Here is a 14,954-nt window from a genome sequence, read left to right as displayed (position 1 = left end):
CCCTTTCCTTGCAGCTATACTGCCGCGGTGAGGCAGTGCAGCAGTGCGGCAGGCAGCATTTGGCCTACAATGCCACCTGGTGGCCAGTACTGGGGATCGCTTGCTTTCCTTTCCACAGCAATTGTGCGTCTGCGGCTCTCAGCTTCCTTCTTAGGAATTGATGCCATCTCAATTGGTACTACTTTTAAAATAACATTTGAGGGATGAGCATTTGGCACAATTGTTAGGAGATACCTGCATCCCATATTGGAGTGCGTGGCTCACTTCCAGCTATTCCCTTCTGACCCAGCTTCCTGCTGATATACACACCCTTGAAGGCAGCAGATAATGGCCCAAGTACTGGGGTTCCTGTCACCCCTGTGGGAGACCTGGATTGAGTTTCAAGATCTGACCTTTGGCCTGGCCCAATCTTGGCTGTTACATTTGAAAAATAATCTGTGTGCGTGTGTGTGTGTGTCTCAAATAAAATGGGAAAAAAAGATCTGAGGTTTCTATTTTAATTTCAATCTTGTAATACTGAAAAACTTTCTTGATTAAAAAAACAAAAAGCCCACCTTTAATCCCATTACCCAGAAACAATGATGAGTCTTTTCTTCTAGTTTTCCCAACACATTTTTTTTTTTTTTAAATTTCAGAGGTAGAGGCAGTGAGACTGAGAGTGAGAGTACACCCTCCCATCCATAGGCTAACTCTTCAAATGCCTGCAATGGAGAGGAGTCAGAGCCTTCTTGAAGGCAGGCAAATGGTGCAGAAGTTAGGCCACTACTTAGGATGCCCATCTCCCAAAAAGGAATGTCCGGGCTCAAGTTCAGGGCTCTGCCTCAGCTTCCTGCTACTGTGTACCCTGGGAGTTAGCAGGTGCTCGCCCAAGTACTTGGAGGCATCAGAGCTGAATTCCTGACTCCTGGCTTTGACCTAGCCCAGACCCAGCTGTTGTAGACATTTGGGGTGTGAACCAGCAGATGAAGATTCTTTATTTCCTTTCCTTTCCTTTCCTTTCCTTTCCTTTCCTTTCCTTTCCTTTCCTTTCCTTTCCTTTCCTTTCCTTTCCTTTCCTCTTCTTTCCTTCTTTCCTTCTTTCCTTCCTTCCTTCCTTCCTTCCTTCCTTCCTTTTTTTTTTTTTTGTCTATGCTTTTCAAATACAATGAAAAAAAATGTAAAGTTTTAAAAAGGTTCATACCCTTTGATCCAGGAATTCCACTTCCATGAGTGCATCCTAAAGAATCAATTAAATGTAACCCCTCACCAGGGCAGGCACCATGGCATAGTGGGTAAATCTGCTGCCTATGATGCCAGCATCCCAAACGGGCAACTGCTCCACTTCCAATCCAGCCCCCTACTAATGTGCCTGGGAAAAGCAGAAGATAGCCCAAGTGTTTGGGCCCCTGCCACTCATGTGGGAGACCCAGAAGAAGCTCCTGGCTCCTGATTTTGGTATGGCCCAGCCCAGGCCGTTGAGGCCATCTGGGAAATGAACCAGCAGATGAAAATTATCTCTCCATTTCTCTCTGTAACTCTTTCAAACAAAAAGTCACCTAAATGTACAACTCAATAAATTTGGTTGCATTTAGTGTGCAACCATTATCACAATCTAGTTTCATAACATTTCCATCATTACAAGATCCCTCATACCCATTTGAAGTTATTATTCCTTCACCGCCCTATCTTTGACAATCACTAATTTACTTTATAGCTTAACAGATTTACTTATTTTGGTTACTTTCTATAAATAGAATGATACATTATGAAGTCTTATTCCTGGTATTTTAAGTTGCTTAAAACATTCAATTGAATAGGCCACCATTGGTTTACTCAACCACTACTTGATGAACATAAAGGTTGTTTTCAGTTTGGGGCTGCCAGGAATAATGCTGCTATAAAAATTCATGAGGGGCAGGCATTATGCACAGTTGGTATAAGCTGCCACCTGGGACACTCTCAACTCACACTGGAATGCCAGTTTCAGTCCTGGTTACTCTGACTCCAATCTAGCTTCTTCCTACAAATGCATCCTAGGAGGTAGCAAATGATGGCTCAAGTCCCCTGCCACCCATGTGGGTGACTCAGATGAAGTTCCTGGCTTACAGCTTTGACCTGGCCTAGTCCTGCTTGCAGACATCTGGAAGAGTGAACCAGCAGACAGAAGACCTTTATCTTTCCATTGCTCAGCCTTTCAAACAAATAACTTTTTTTAAAAAAAGAAAAAAAACCCCATGCATGACTCAAAAATTTTTGTGTGAAAATAACTCATATTCACTTGTAACATGTCTAAACAAGATCTAGTTTGAGGCATTAAGAGATTATAAGACATCAGCTTGAAGGGTGCCTAGTTGTGGCATAGTGGGTAAAGCTGCTGCCTGTAGGCCAGCATCCCGTTTGGGTGTCAGTTCTATTCCCGGCTGCCCCACTTCCAATCCAGCTCCCTACTAATGGCCTGGGAAAGCAGCAGAGGATGGCCCAAGTGTTTGGGCACCTGTATCCATGTGGGAAGCCAGGAAGAAGCACCTGGCTTCAGCTCAGCCGAGCTCTGGCTGTTGCAGCCATCTAGGGAGTGAAATAGCACGTGGAAAACCTCTCTGGCTCTTTCAAATAAAAAAAACTCTTAAAAAAAGAAAAGGGTGCCTATCAGACCAACAAGAATTTTGCCAAAATTAAAGTAAGAACATACAATTTATGGTGAAGCTCAGGTGAAAGAGAGAGATGAAGCATGGCTTTCCCAGTAAGATCCTGAAGACGAAGCACAATCATGGCTACCAAGAGGTGGAAGTGGTCCAGTGAAAGCAAAAGTGGACTGATCACGACCAAAGGAAACAAGTTTTCTTGTTTGTCTATTTTTATGTGTCCAAGACATTTTACTTTTGACTTTTTAGAGGGCCAAAGAACAGTAACGTCTGTTTACTATGAAAGTGTTCTGAGAAAGCCAGCCAAAACTTTAGCAGAAAAATGGCCAGGAAAGCTTTGCCAGGTTATTCTTAATGACTACAACAGTGAACCTGCTTATTTCTTTCAAGACACAAGAGCAATTTGGAGAAACCAATGGGCATCCATCTTACAATCCTGAATTGGTTCCTGCTAACCTTTTGTTTCCTAATCTTTACTAAAATGTATTTAAGATTTATTTATTTATTTGAAAGACACAGTTACAGAGAGAGGCAGAGGAAAGAGAGAGAGAGGGAGAAAGAGAGAGAGAGATCTTCCATCGACTGCTTCACTCCCTAAATGGCCACAATAGCCAGGGCTGGAGCAGGTGGAAGCCAGGAAGCGAGACCCTCTTCCGGGTGTCCCGTGTCAGTGCAGAGGCCCAAGCACCTAGCCATCATCTATTTCCCAGGTACATCAACAGCTGGATTGGAAGTAGAGCAGCTGGGACTTGAACTGGTGCCCATATAGGAAGCTGGCATCACAGGCAGCTTGACCTGCCATGCCATGGTGGCGGCCCCTTGTTTCCTAATCTTAAAAAAAAAATTCTTCAGGCCGGCACCATGGCTCAATAGGCTAATCCTCTGCCTGCGGCGCTGGCACACCGAGTTTTAGTCCCGGTCGGGGCGCTGGATTCTGTCTTGGTTGCCCCTCTTCCAGGCCAGCTCTCTGCTGTGGCCCAGGAATGCAGTGGAGGATGGCCCAAGTACTTGGGCCCTGCACCCACATGGGAGACCAGGAGAAGCACCTGGCTCCTGGCTTCAGATCAGCGCGATGCGCAGGCCACAGTGTGCCAGCCATTGGAGAGTGAACCAACGGCAAAAGGAAGACCTTTCTCTCTGTCTCTCTCTCACTGTCCACTCTGTCAAAAAAAAAAAAAAAAAAAAAAAAAAAAAAAAAAAAAAAACTCAAAAAAAATTCTTCAAAAGGGACCCACTTTTCTTCAGTCAATAATGTAAAAAAAAAAAAAAAAAACAACACTGCATTGATACGAAAAAATTCCCAGGACCCTCAGTTCTTCAGGGATAGATAGAAAGCCTGAGTTCTTTTTTGGAGAATCTTTTCATAGTCTTTATTTTCTAGTATTTTGAGAGTGTGTACATTCAGAAACCTAGCACAGCCACTATGAATTTCATGTTCAGGAAAACAATATGATAAATCTGCTTAACATTAGAAGGTTATGATTTAACCAAACTCTGGAGAACTATTTACTCATTAGCTCTCCCCTGGAGACTCTATTAAGTCTACTCTGGATAACAAAATCCCGTGAGGCAGGACTTAACCAAGGAAATTTATTTTCTCACAGCCCTGGAGGCTGAAACTCTAAGATCAGGGTACCAGGTGAGGCCTGTGTCTTGGCTGGGCCTATCTTCTCTGCATGTGTGTGTCAGGGGAGAACTCTCAGTTCTAAATGGCAAGGATCATCACTTACAATCATGTCTTGAACTTGATGGAGCTTCTGTTGAGGAATAGAATTTATATATTTTACTTTTAATTTCTTTTTTCCCATGAACCTTTTGAAGTCCCCTTCTATCTTTGTTGAAAGGTCTATTTAAATCTTTAATTAGGTTATTTGTGTTCCTGTAATTGAGTTCTAAGAGTCCCACTTTCTGGAAACTAGTCCTTTATCAGATATACAATTTGTAAATACTTTCTTACAGTCTATGATTTGCCTTTACATTTTATTAATAAAATATTTCTGGGACACTGTGGTGGATCAGTGGGTTAAGTTACTGCCTGCAATGCCAGCTTCCCATATGGGCATCAGTTCAAGTCCCGGCTGCTCCACTTCCAATCCAGCTCCCTGCTAGTTTGGGAAAGCAGTAGAAGACAGCACAACTATTTGGGCCCCTGCACCTACGAGGAGGCTTGGACAGATGTCCCAGGTTCCTGGCTTCATCCTGGACTGGCCCAGGCAGTGGGCTGTGGCAGGCATTTGGGAACCAGTGGATGGAAGATCCGTCTCTCTGCATCTCCCTCTCTCTGTAACTCTGCCTTTCAAATAAATAAATACATCTTTAAAATATATCTATATCTTATATATGTATCTATATATTTATATATAGATATATACACATATATCTATATAAAAATATATGTATTTATATACATATCATAGATATATATCTATCCGTTCTCCCTAATGAAGTATATATGTATTTATATATTTTATATAAATATGTATCTATTTATATACATACATATATATTTATATATATAAATATAGATACATATATATTTATATTGACAGGCAAAGTTTTAATGAAGTCCATGGGGTTGGCACTATGGTATAGCAGGTTAAGCTGCCACTTACAATGCTGGCATATGCCATGTGAGTGCTGGCTCAAGCCCCAGCTACTCTGTTTTCAATACAGCTTCCTGCTAATGTACCTGAGAAACCATCAGAAGATGGCCCAAGTGCTTGGGCACCTGACATTCATGTGAGAGATCAGGAAGGAGTTCCTGGCTCCTGGCTGTTGCAGCCATTTGGGTAGTGAATCAGAGGACAAAAGATATCTCTCTCTCTCTCTCTCTCTCTCTTTCTCTCTCTCTCCCCCCACCCCGCTGCCCTCTCTGCTGCCCTTACTTTAAATAAATGAATACATAAATCTAAAAAAATTTTAAATGAAGTCCAATTTATCAACTTTTCCTTAATTGTGCTCTGTCATATTTAATAAATCTTTGCCTTATCAAAGGTTACAAAGATTTACTCCTCTATTTTCTTTCTTATTTAAGTCTTTGCTTCGCTTTGAGTTAATTTTCACGTGTATTAGATAATGGCCAAAATTAACTCCATTTTGCAAGTAGACATCTGATTTTGTCAACAATTTGTGATGAAAAATCTATCCGTTCTCCCTAATGAAGTACTTTGGCATTTTTGTGGAAAACCAACAACCATGAATGGAAGGGAAAGTTTCTGATCTCTCCATTCTGTTTCATTCATTTATATCAGAGACTAACTGACCTGAATAACTAACTTCAATTTGCTCTAGCCTTCTGAGGGGACCCAACTGCAGCCCTCTCCAGCTGTCCTGTCCTACCTAAGAGGAAGATAAAAACCTGAAGGAGGAAAATCCTGAGAAGCACTTGTGCAGTTGACAGTTCAGGGTCACAGGCTCACTCCAAGACTGAGACCTAATCACAGGACTACAACATGCCTTCTCTCTCCCATAGCTTACTACCACCGAATTAAAGACCTATTTATTTATTCCTTTTAGTCAGGTACATCATGTCTGACATCATGTCACCACAACTGAAATAGTAAGAACACAGTTTAAAGAGACAGAGCAAGTGTCACAACCAGACACAGGTTTGGCAGGGATGTTGGAATTATCAGATCAAGAGTTCAAAATGACCATGATTAACATTGTAAGAGCCCTGAGAGATAAAGCAGATGGAATGCAAGAACATATGGGCAATGTAAGCAAAGAGATGAAAATTCAAAGAAAGAACTGAGAAGAAATCTAAGAAATCAAAAATAGTAACAGAAATGAAGAATGCCTTTGATATACTCATCAGTAGGCACGATACAGCCAAGGAAAAAACCTTCCAAAAGAGAACAGCAAAGACAAAAAAGATGGGAAAAAAACCAGAACAGAATATCCAAGAGCTGTGGATTAAATACAAAAGGTACAAGTAAGTATAATTGGGGTACCAGAAGAAAGAAAGAAAGGGGAATAGGAAAAAAATGTTACTTGAGAATTTCCCCCAAATTGACGTGAGACAACAAAGCACAGATCCAGGAAGCTTGGGAAACACCAAGCAGAATAAATGTCCCCCCAGATTACACGTAGGCAAATCATTTCCAAACTGCAGAAAAGATAAAAGAAAAAAATCTTGAAAAAAAGCCAGAAGTAAAAACTTTACTCACAAAACAGCAAAGAATTAACATCAGACTTATCCAAGGAAACAACACAAACAAAAAGAGTATAGAGTGAAATACTTATAGTGTTGAGAGAAAAATATAGCAACAAGGCTTAATCCATTCATATTTAATTTACTGTTGATATGGCTGGGTTTAGGTTTGCCACTTGTTATTTGCTTTCTATATATCTTAATTCCTTTTTTATTTTTCTAATATTTTTAAAAGTTATTCTTTGTATTTGCTTAAGGGGCTATAAAATATATCTTAAGTCACCATAATTTACTTCAGATCAGTACTGATTTGACTAATGAAAAGGAAGAAACTTTGTTCTAATATGGTTCTACTCTTCTCTCACCTCTTTGCTATTACCATCATATATGTGATATCTGCATGTTAAAATCCAACAATACAATGGTATAATTATTGTCTTCTAAAACTTTATGTATTTTAAATGGGGAAAAGACAAGAAAGGAAAAACAAACAATTCCACATATTTACCATTTCTTGTATTTTTCATTTCTTCCTAGTTCCTACTTAATATCATTTCTTCCAATATACTTCTACTTCTTTCTGCTCTTTTGTGCTACTGCTGTCACATATATATCATTAAATGCTATAAGCCCAACACTTCATTTTCAGTACTGCTTTATCTAACTTTTAGATAACTTAAGAGAAATACATTTACATTGCTTTTTAAAATTACTTACATAACTTCCTTTATTAACGCTTTTTAACTCTTCATACAGATTCTAGTTTACATCAGGTATCACCTCCTTCATTCTGCAGAACTTTAAGTACTTTGGTAAAGCAGGTCTGCAAATAACAAACTTTCTTTGTCAATCTGGCAATGTCTTTCTCTTCATTTTGAAGAACAGTTAGATAGATACAGAATTTTTGGTTGACAGCTTCTTTTCTGAATAAGTACCCTGAATATCAATCACTCCACTGCCTTCTGCCTTTCTTTATTCCTAATGAGAAGCCAGCTGTTAATCTTGTTGGGTGTTCCCAACAAGAAAATATGATAAACTGTTTTTTTCTTGCAGCTTTCCAGATTTTCCCTTTGTCTTTTAACAGTTTAACTATAATAGATCTAGGTGGGACACTCCCTGCTTTTTCCTCTTGGACTTCAGACCTTCTTAGATGTGTGGATTAATGTTTTGCATCAAATTTGGAAAACTGCGGCTATTTATTATATTTCTTCAAATACTTTTTCTGTCTTTCTCCCTAATATTCCCATTATAGACCCATTGGTCTGCTTGATGATATCCCATAGATCTCTGAAGCTCTGTTTATTCCTCTTTGTTTTTAAAATTTTGTCCTTCAGGAAAGATAACCTATATTATTCTTTCTTCAAGTCTATTGATTCTTTCTTCTGTTATCTAAAATCTTATATTGAGCTCCTTATCCACAGTGCATTTGTAATTTCCACTGATAGGCTTATCAACTCCAGAATTTCCATTTGATTATTTTCAAATTTCAGTCTTCATTGATCTTCTCTATTTGATGAGTCACTGTCATATTTTTACTTAGTTCTTTATATATCATTTGAAGTCTTTTGCTGGCTATGTCCAAAAGACAGGCCTCAAAAGAGACAATTTCCATTGATTTTCTCCCCCAGTTTTTCAATGTTTTGTAATGTTGTTGTTTTTGATGAAAACTGGACATTTAAGTAGTATATGGTAGCAACACTGGATTTGCGACATCCCCCCACTTAGAGGCATGGTTATGGTTCTGTATGTAGTGACTTGTCTGAACCAATTCTGTAGCATCAACTACTCTGTAGAGCATAGACACAGATGTGTGCTTTCAGTTTTTATTCTCATATCTGGTTTCTGAGAAATTGTATTGGCTTAGCAGTCAGCCAATGATTTGTCAGAGCTGTGCTTCAATAGCCTGTAGCTTAGGGAATCCACTTAAAGTTCAGGCAGTTGACAAATCTTTTATTTTATGAGTTCTCAAGGAACTCATATTCAATAAGAGACAAGCAGCTTGCTAGGGCCTTCATCAGTCTCTCCTGAATATGCTTTTATCCTTACCTTTGTGCATGATCTTCCACAGAACCAAGGATAATTAGGATCTTATTAAGGTCTTCTTTGTCTTGTTCTCAAAATATCCCTATTAAAATTCTGGCTGGCCTACCAGTCTATTGCTCACCAGAAACAGTATCAAAACCTCAGGCTTTACATAATGTTCTCATCTCTTACTCATTTGAAATTGTTTTTGTGACATCCCTAGACATGGAATTTTCTGTTATGCTTCAAAACAACAAAGAAGTCAGCCTCCTTTAGCTGCAGAACCGCTAGTCCTTCCAGCCTGCCCTGCTTCTGTGGAACAAAGCACCAAGGAGCTGGGAATTAAGTGATGGGTGTAGCTCAGGCTGAAATACCACAGACTCCCACTGTTCTTACAGAGTTTCAGTAGATTTTCTTAAATAATGTTTCTCAATTTGTTGTATGCCTTGGTCAATTGCCAGCATCTTCAAATGATTGCTTTTGATAATTCTGTCCAGTTTTATTAGTGCTTTCTGGGGACAACATTTGCCATTCTGGGTGTTGAATATGCTTTTATGTACGTCCAGACCAATGTCAAATAAGCAGGGTGAGAGGAGGCATCCTTGATATTGTTCTGCCTTCATGAGAAATTACTCTAGTGTCACATCACTAAATATGGTGTTGGTTGCTGGTTTTAGATAAAAATTTATATTGTATCTGAAATATTTTTCTATTCTTATTCTACTCATAATTTTGACAATAAATGATGAAACATATATTCTACTCTATGTGTCAAGTGATTGTAATATGACAGCCACTTTCTTTGAATTCAAATAACCCCGTTTAGTGAGAAAGTAAAACAAGTAAACAGCTATAAGATAGTATATTGTAAATACTTTGATAAAACTGTAGTAAATATGAGACTTACAGGAAAAAGACACTTAGGTAGAACTAAAGATAGAAAAATGGAGGCTAGGGTGGACTTCCTAGGGTAGCACAGGATGACAAACGATCTGGACTCTGAAAGATTAACAAAATCAGTTGCAGGAGTGGGAAGGTGTTATCTACCAAGAAGAGGGACCAAACCACACAAAGCAAAACTATGCTGGGCTTGGGAATCCCAAGGAGATTTGTAAGGCTGAAGCAAAAGAGTGGTGCTTAGAGGTCAGATCAAGAATTGACATTAAAGTGAGGCGGGCATTGTGGCACAGCAGTTAAGTCACCGCTTGGGTACCTGCATCCTATAATGGGGTGTGGTTCAAGTCCTAACTACCCTGCTTCTGATCCAGCTTCCTGTCAATGTGCACTCTGGGAGACAGAATATGATGGCTCAAGTGCTTAGGCCTCTGCCACCCATGTGTGAGATCCAGATGGAGTTCCAAGCTCCTGTCTTCAGCCTGGTCCAATCTTGATTGTTGTGGGAATTTAAGGAGTGAACCACTGGATGGAAAATACCTCTCTCTCTCTCTCTCTTATTGTCACTCTGCCTTTCAAGTATAGATGAAAATAAAAAAAAAATACATATTAAAATGAGAGAACTACTATTATTATTTTATTTGAAAGGCAAAGTTACAGAGAGAGGGAGAGATAGAGATACAGATAGAGAGAGAGAGAGAGAGAGAGATCTCTCATCTGCTGGTTCACTCCCCAAATGGCCACAATGATTGGGGCTGGGCCAAGCCAAAACCAGGAGCTTCTTCTGGGTCTCCCATGTGGGTGCAGGGACCCAAGGACTTGGGCCATCCCCCACTGCTTTCCCAGATGCAGCAGCAGGGAGCTGGGTCGGTAGTGGAGCAGACAAGTCTTGAATTGGCACCCATATGTGATGCTGGCATCACAGGTAGAGGCCTAACCTGATATGCCACAACAGCAACCCCAAGGATTGACTTCAGTTTAATGGCAAGCTATAGAAAATTTTCAAATCACAAAGTGCTAAATCATATTTATAAATCAAAGATACAGCTAAGGTTAAGAGTGGAGGTGGAATACAGCAAGATTAGAAATGGAGCAGATGTGACAACGGCAGTGGGAATAAGAGGTGAGATTCTGCATATATTTAAGGAGAACAACTGAAAAGATTGGAAGTTTAGAAAGATGGGAATAAAGAAGAGTATCATTCCTTAGTTTCTTGGTTTGACATTTAACAGGGTAGGTGACACAGAACACAAAAAAGAGGTGCAAGAAAGGAAAGTAGGAAGGAAAATTTGGTTTGGATATGCGCATTTGAGTCTTTAAAATATCCAAGTAAAAATGTTTGTAAATTTAAAAATGGCAAATCCTATTCGCTCTAGAGCTAATTTTTATATAATTTTAAAAATGTGTTTATTTTAATTTTATTTGAAAGATAGAATAAGAGTGATAGACAGACACAGAGAGATATTTCATCTACTGGGTCACTCCCTAATTGCTTGCAAACAGCCAAGGCTGGACAAGGCCAAAACAAGGAGCCTGGAACTCCATCCTGGTTTCCCATGTGGGTGGCAGTGACCCCACTACTTGAGCCATCACCTGCTGCCTCCCACGATGCACATTAGCAGGAATCTGCAGTGGAAGAAGAGGACGAAGGACTTAAACCAGGCACTCTAATATGGATGCAGACATCATAGGCAGTGACTTAACTGCTGTGCCAAACCCCTACTCCTACTCCAGTACTATTAATGCCTCTTCTCAGTTTTATATTTTAAAATGTTTCCATTAGATGCAAGTTCAAATTTTAGTGCAATTAAAAATTTTTGAATCTAGGCATACAAGTCTTCAAACAGTTCTTGAAAATGTATAGTGAAATGAGTATGCAGGGATAAAAATTTTGTTTGCATCAAAATAAGTTTGTCTTTTGTTTTGTTTTGTTTTGTTTTTGTTTTTGACAGGCAGAGTGGACAGTGAGAGAGAGAGAGACAGAGAGAAAGGTCTTCCTTTGCCATTGGTTCACCCTCCAATGGCCGCTGCGGCCGGCGCGCTGCAGCAGGTGCATCGCGCTGATCCGAAGCCAGGAGCCAGGTGCCTCTCCTGGTCTCCCATGCGGGTGCAGGACCCAAGGACTTGGGCCATCCTCCACTGCATTCCCGGGCCATAGCAGAGAGCTGGCCTGGAAGAGGGGCAACCGGGACAGAATCCGGCGCCCCGACCGGGACTAGAACCCGGTGTGCCGGCGCCACAGGCAGAGGATTAGCCTATTGAGCTGCGGCACCAGCAATTTGTCTTTTAATTCCAATTTTTCAGAAACTTTTTAAAGTACCCTGGCATACACATGAGAAGAGCACACTCCGAAGCAAGATAAAGCACCTGGGGTAAAACGCTAACAATGGCTCATTCTCCGTATCTATGGGTATACAGTGATCCTTGTATTATTTTTATCTTGCAATTTTTTTGTGAGCTTGAAATTCTTTCCAAATAAAACAAATTTTTAAGGTTATGTTCAGCATGTGTGAGTTTTTGTGAGAGAACATACTGGAGTTAGTGACTAAATGTGACAGTTGACTTTATTTACTTTTCTGTAAATACTCTAATGCTTCTTTTTTCTAATGCTTATTGTAAAAGTTAATTTTTAAATCAAAAATACAAATTGTATTTACTTATTGCATACAACAAAATGTTTGATAGTATACATCCACTATGGAATGACTAAATCAAGCTAATTAACTATAATCACTATATTGTACCAGTTTAGCTGAAATTTTGTACCCTTTGGCCAAAATCTTTCCAATCCCTATCCCCTGCTCTAGGTCCTGTCCTCACCATATATTCTTATTTTTATGTTCATTTAATAGAGATATATCTATTACAGGCAGAGAACTTGAAACGAAAACCCAGTTTCGGCCCTTGCACACAGGGGAACAAGGTCGTGAAAGGAGCGAGGCTTGGTGTGGTGCCGCCATTTCTTCCTTCCTCGGTCTCTGTGCCTCCCACAGAGCTTCCAGTAGCACCATGTTGGAACACAGCATCTGGAGGTTCACAACCTCTGAGGTCCGTAGGAGCCACTGTGAGGAGGGCCCAGGGAAGAATTTGCCATTTTCAGTGGGAAACAAGTGGAGGTTGCTAGCTATGATGACTTTGTATCTTGGATCTAGATTTACTGTACCTTTCTTCATAGTACAACACTAACTGCTTAAGAAATAAGCATGTTTTAGGTCCTCCATTTAACAGATAACAGCATTTCAAGAGGTGCAGTCTCTGAAAAATGGATCAGACTCTTGAACTCATAGCATACTAGATAAGTTTGTAAATAAAATTTCAACTTGAATGCTTAATGCCTCTTCTCATATATAGGGAATGTGATAATTGAGTGTGTGCCTACTTTATTATTTGGATAATATTCTAGTATTAGTTTCTTAATCAAGATGTGTATGATTTAGCTTGTTATATGACCTATTTATTTAATTTTTTATTTTTTGGATTAAGACATTGTTGAAATGTATGATATAACAGAAATGCAAAGTCAACTACTGTCTATAACTTTCTTTTAAACTTAAAGGGAGAGAAAAGATTTAAGAGCTTATATTTTTTCCAGGCCTATAACATTAAGCTGAAATTTTGGGTCTGATAATTGTACTGCTGATCAGTATTAGTCTTGTTCAGGCTGAATAAAAGAATATTTAAAATGGAAGCATATAGTGTAGGAAGTATTCCAAACAAATTTACTCTGGAGTTTAATTAGTAGCAAGGAGATAAAAGATAACAATTACATTATGCTTTAAAATCTTAAGGGCCTAGTTTGTAGGAGAAAGTATTTAGCAATTGAATATTTTAATGGTTTGGTTGCTACTGGAATATGAATAGACAAATAATATAAAGTAGATTGTAAACTGGTAGTCTCTCTGGCCTCCAGACTTTGGTGAGAAGATGCTGTATTGTTTTTAAATAACATATATATTTCTAGATTCTTGAACAAAAAAAAAAAGAAAAGAAAATCCAAACTCTTACTATGAAAAAAATCTGGCTTTTTTCTACCTCACCTAATAAATCTCATCCCAAACTAGGGTTCCTTGCCTACTATTTGAGCAGATTATCCTGCTTCGAGGAAATTTCTTGCCTTAGAGCCTTGCCCCTTGAGGTTTCTCCTGCTGAGGCCACTTTTCTTGGCAAAGCTTGCCCCTTCTCACTTCACTTCCTCAGAGAGGCCTTCTCTGAGCCCCTGTCCACGCCAGATCCCATTTCCCACCTATCTGTTACATTCTACCATAGAGACCTGCTTTTTCCCATTCACATTAGAGTTTAAAATTCAATGAAAGCAAGGATCTTTTCAGTTTTGTTCAGAAGTATACCAAAGGCCAAGCGTAATGCTTTTTCTTAAGTATATTTTCAAGAACACTGAATGAAATGGTAGGGAAGCCAATCAATGAATTCAGCAGTTCCGATTTATAATCCTTACATATTTTCTAAACCACATGTGGGACTGAAAAATGTAAGCAAGAACAAAGATGTCTTACCTCCTGCAATGACAAAATGGCTTAGGGCATTTTTATTTCGGTACACATTTAGACTAGTGTTCACTGTGCTGAAAAGGAGGAGGGAAAAAGAAAACATAAGATTTAAAGCATAGCCCATTTACCTTCTCAACTGCTATTTTCACTAAATGATAGCTTTAGAGGTTCCTGCTCTAACAGGTCCTAGGTCTAGGCCCCTTCAATGTGCTCCAGACAGCCAGTACAGCTCTGGGCTCACTAGGTGGCTCTCCTGCTGAAGAATGAACCAAACAACAATCGCATTTCAGGAACAAAGAATCACTTAGAAACAGAAACATAAAGAAGAGTTTGCAGATTTTCTCTTTCTTAGAAATATTATATCTATTTGATCTAATTGGCAGACCTGCAACGCAGAGGCAAAATTCTGACTGGGTCGTTTTCACAAGACCATCCTGGAGCACACAGATGGACAAAAGTCTTGAAAAAAAGGCATCATGTGGCTTTCCAGTTTTTATACTGCCTGCTGCTACTTCCTAACAACACCAAGACGCCTGACAGTCCAGGGAAAACTTACTTGAATATGGTCACGAACACCGCGGTTCTCCAGCTCCAGCGCCAGCCGTACCGTATGAAACCTCGCGTGGCAGCGCGGTGAGCACTTTGCTGAAGTTAACAAAGAAAAGCTGTCAGATGCCAAGAAACCTGACTACTTTCCTGTTTCAAAAACTACATTGGAGGGGGCTGGCGCTGTAGCACAGTGGGTTAAAGCTGAGGCCT

The 14,954-nt window shown here is 39.7% G+C and overlaps 1 protein-coding gene across 3 annotated transcripts in view; it reads right to left on the bottom strand.

The window, feature by feature from the left end:
* TIMMDC1 (translocase of inner mitochondrial membrane domain containing 1) overlaps positions 1–14,954 on the bottom strand; it is a 32,181-nt gene that overhangs the window by 9,555 nt on the left and 7,672 nt on the right. For 2 of the 3 annotated variants that reach the window (XM_002716669.4, XM_017347070.3), the window contains exons 3-4: positions 14,752–14,840; positions 14,202–14,269 (exon numbers count right to left, since the gene is read on the bottom strand). In XM_002716669.4, the coding sequence (XP_002716715.2) occupies positions 14,202–14,269; positions 14,752–14,840 (157 nt within the window). Of the gene's footprint in view, positions 1–11,072; positions 12,753–14,201; positions 14,270–14,751; positions 14,841–14,954 lie in introns of those variants that run through there. The other variant, XM_017347071.3, reaches the window with a different exon arrangement.

This window comes from Oryctolagus cuniculus, chromosome 4 (genome assembly GCF_964237555.1).
Source record: "Oryctolagus cuniculus chromosome 4, mOryCun1.1, whole genome shotgun sequence".
Classification (NCBI taxonomy): Eukaryota; Metazoa; Chordata; class Mammalia; order Lagomorpha; family Leporidae; genus Oryctolagus; species Oryctolagus cuniculus.
The sequence above is the reverse complement of the archived record's forward strand: the minus strand, read 5'-3'. Positions and strand labels throughout refer to the sequence as shown.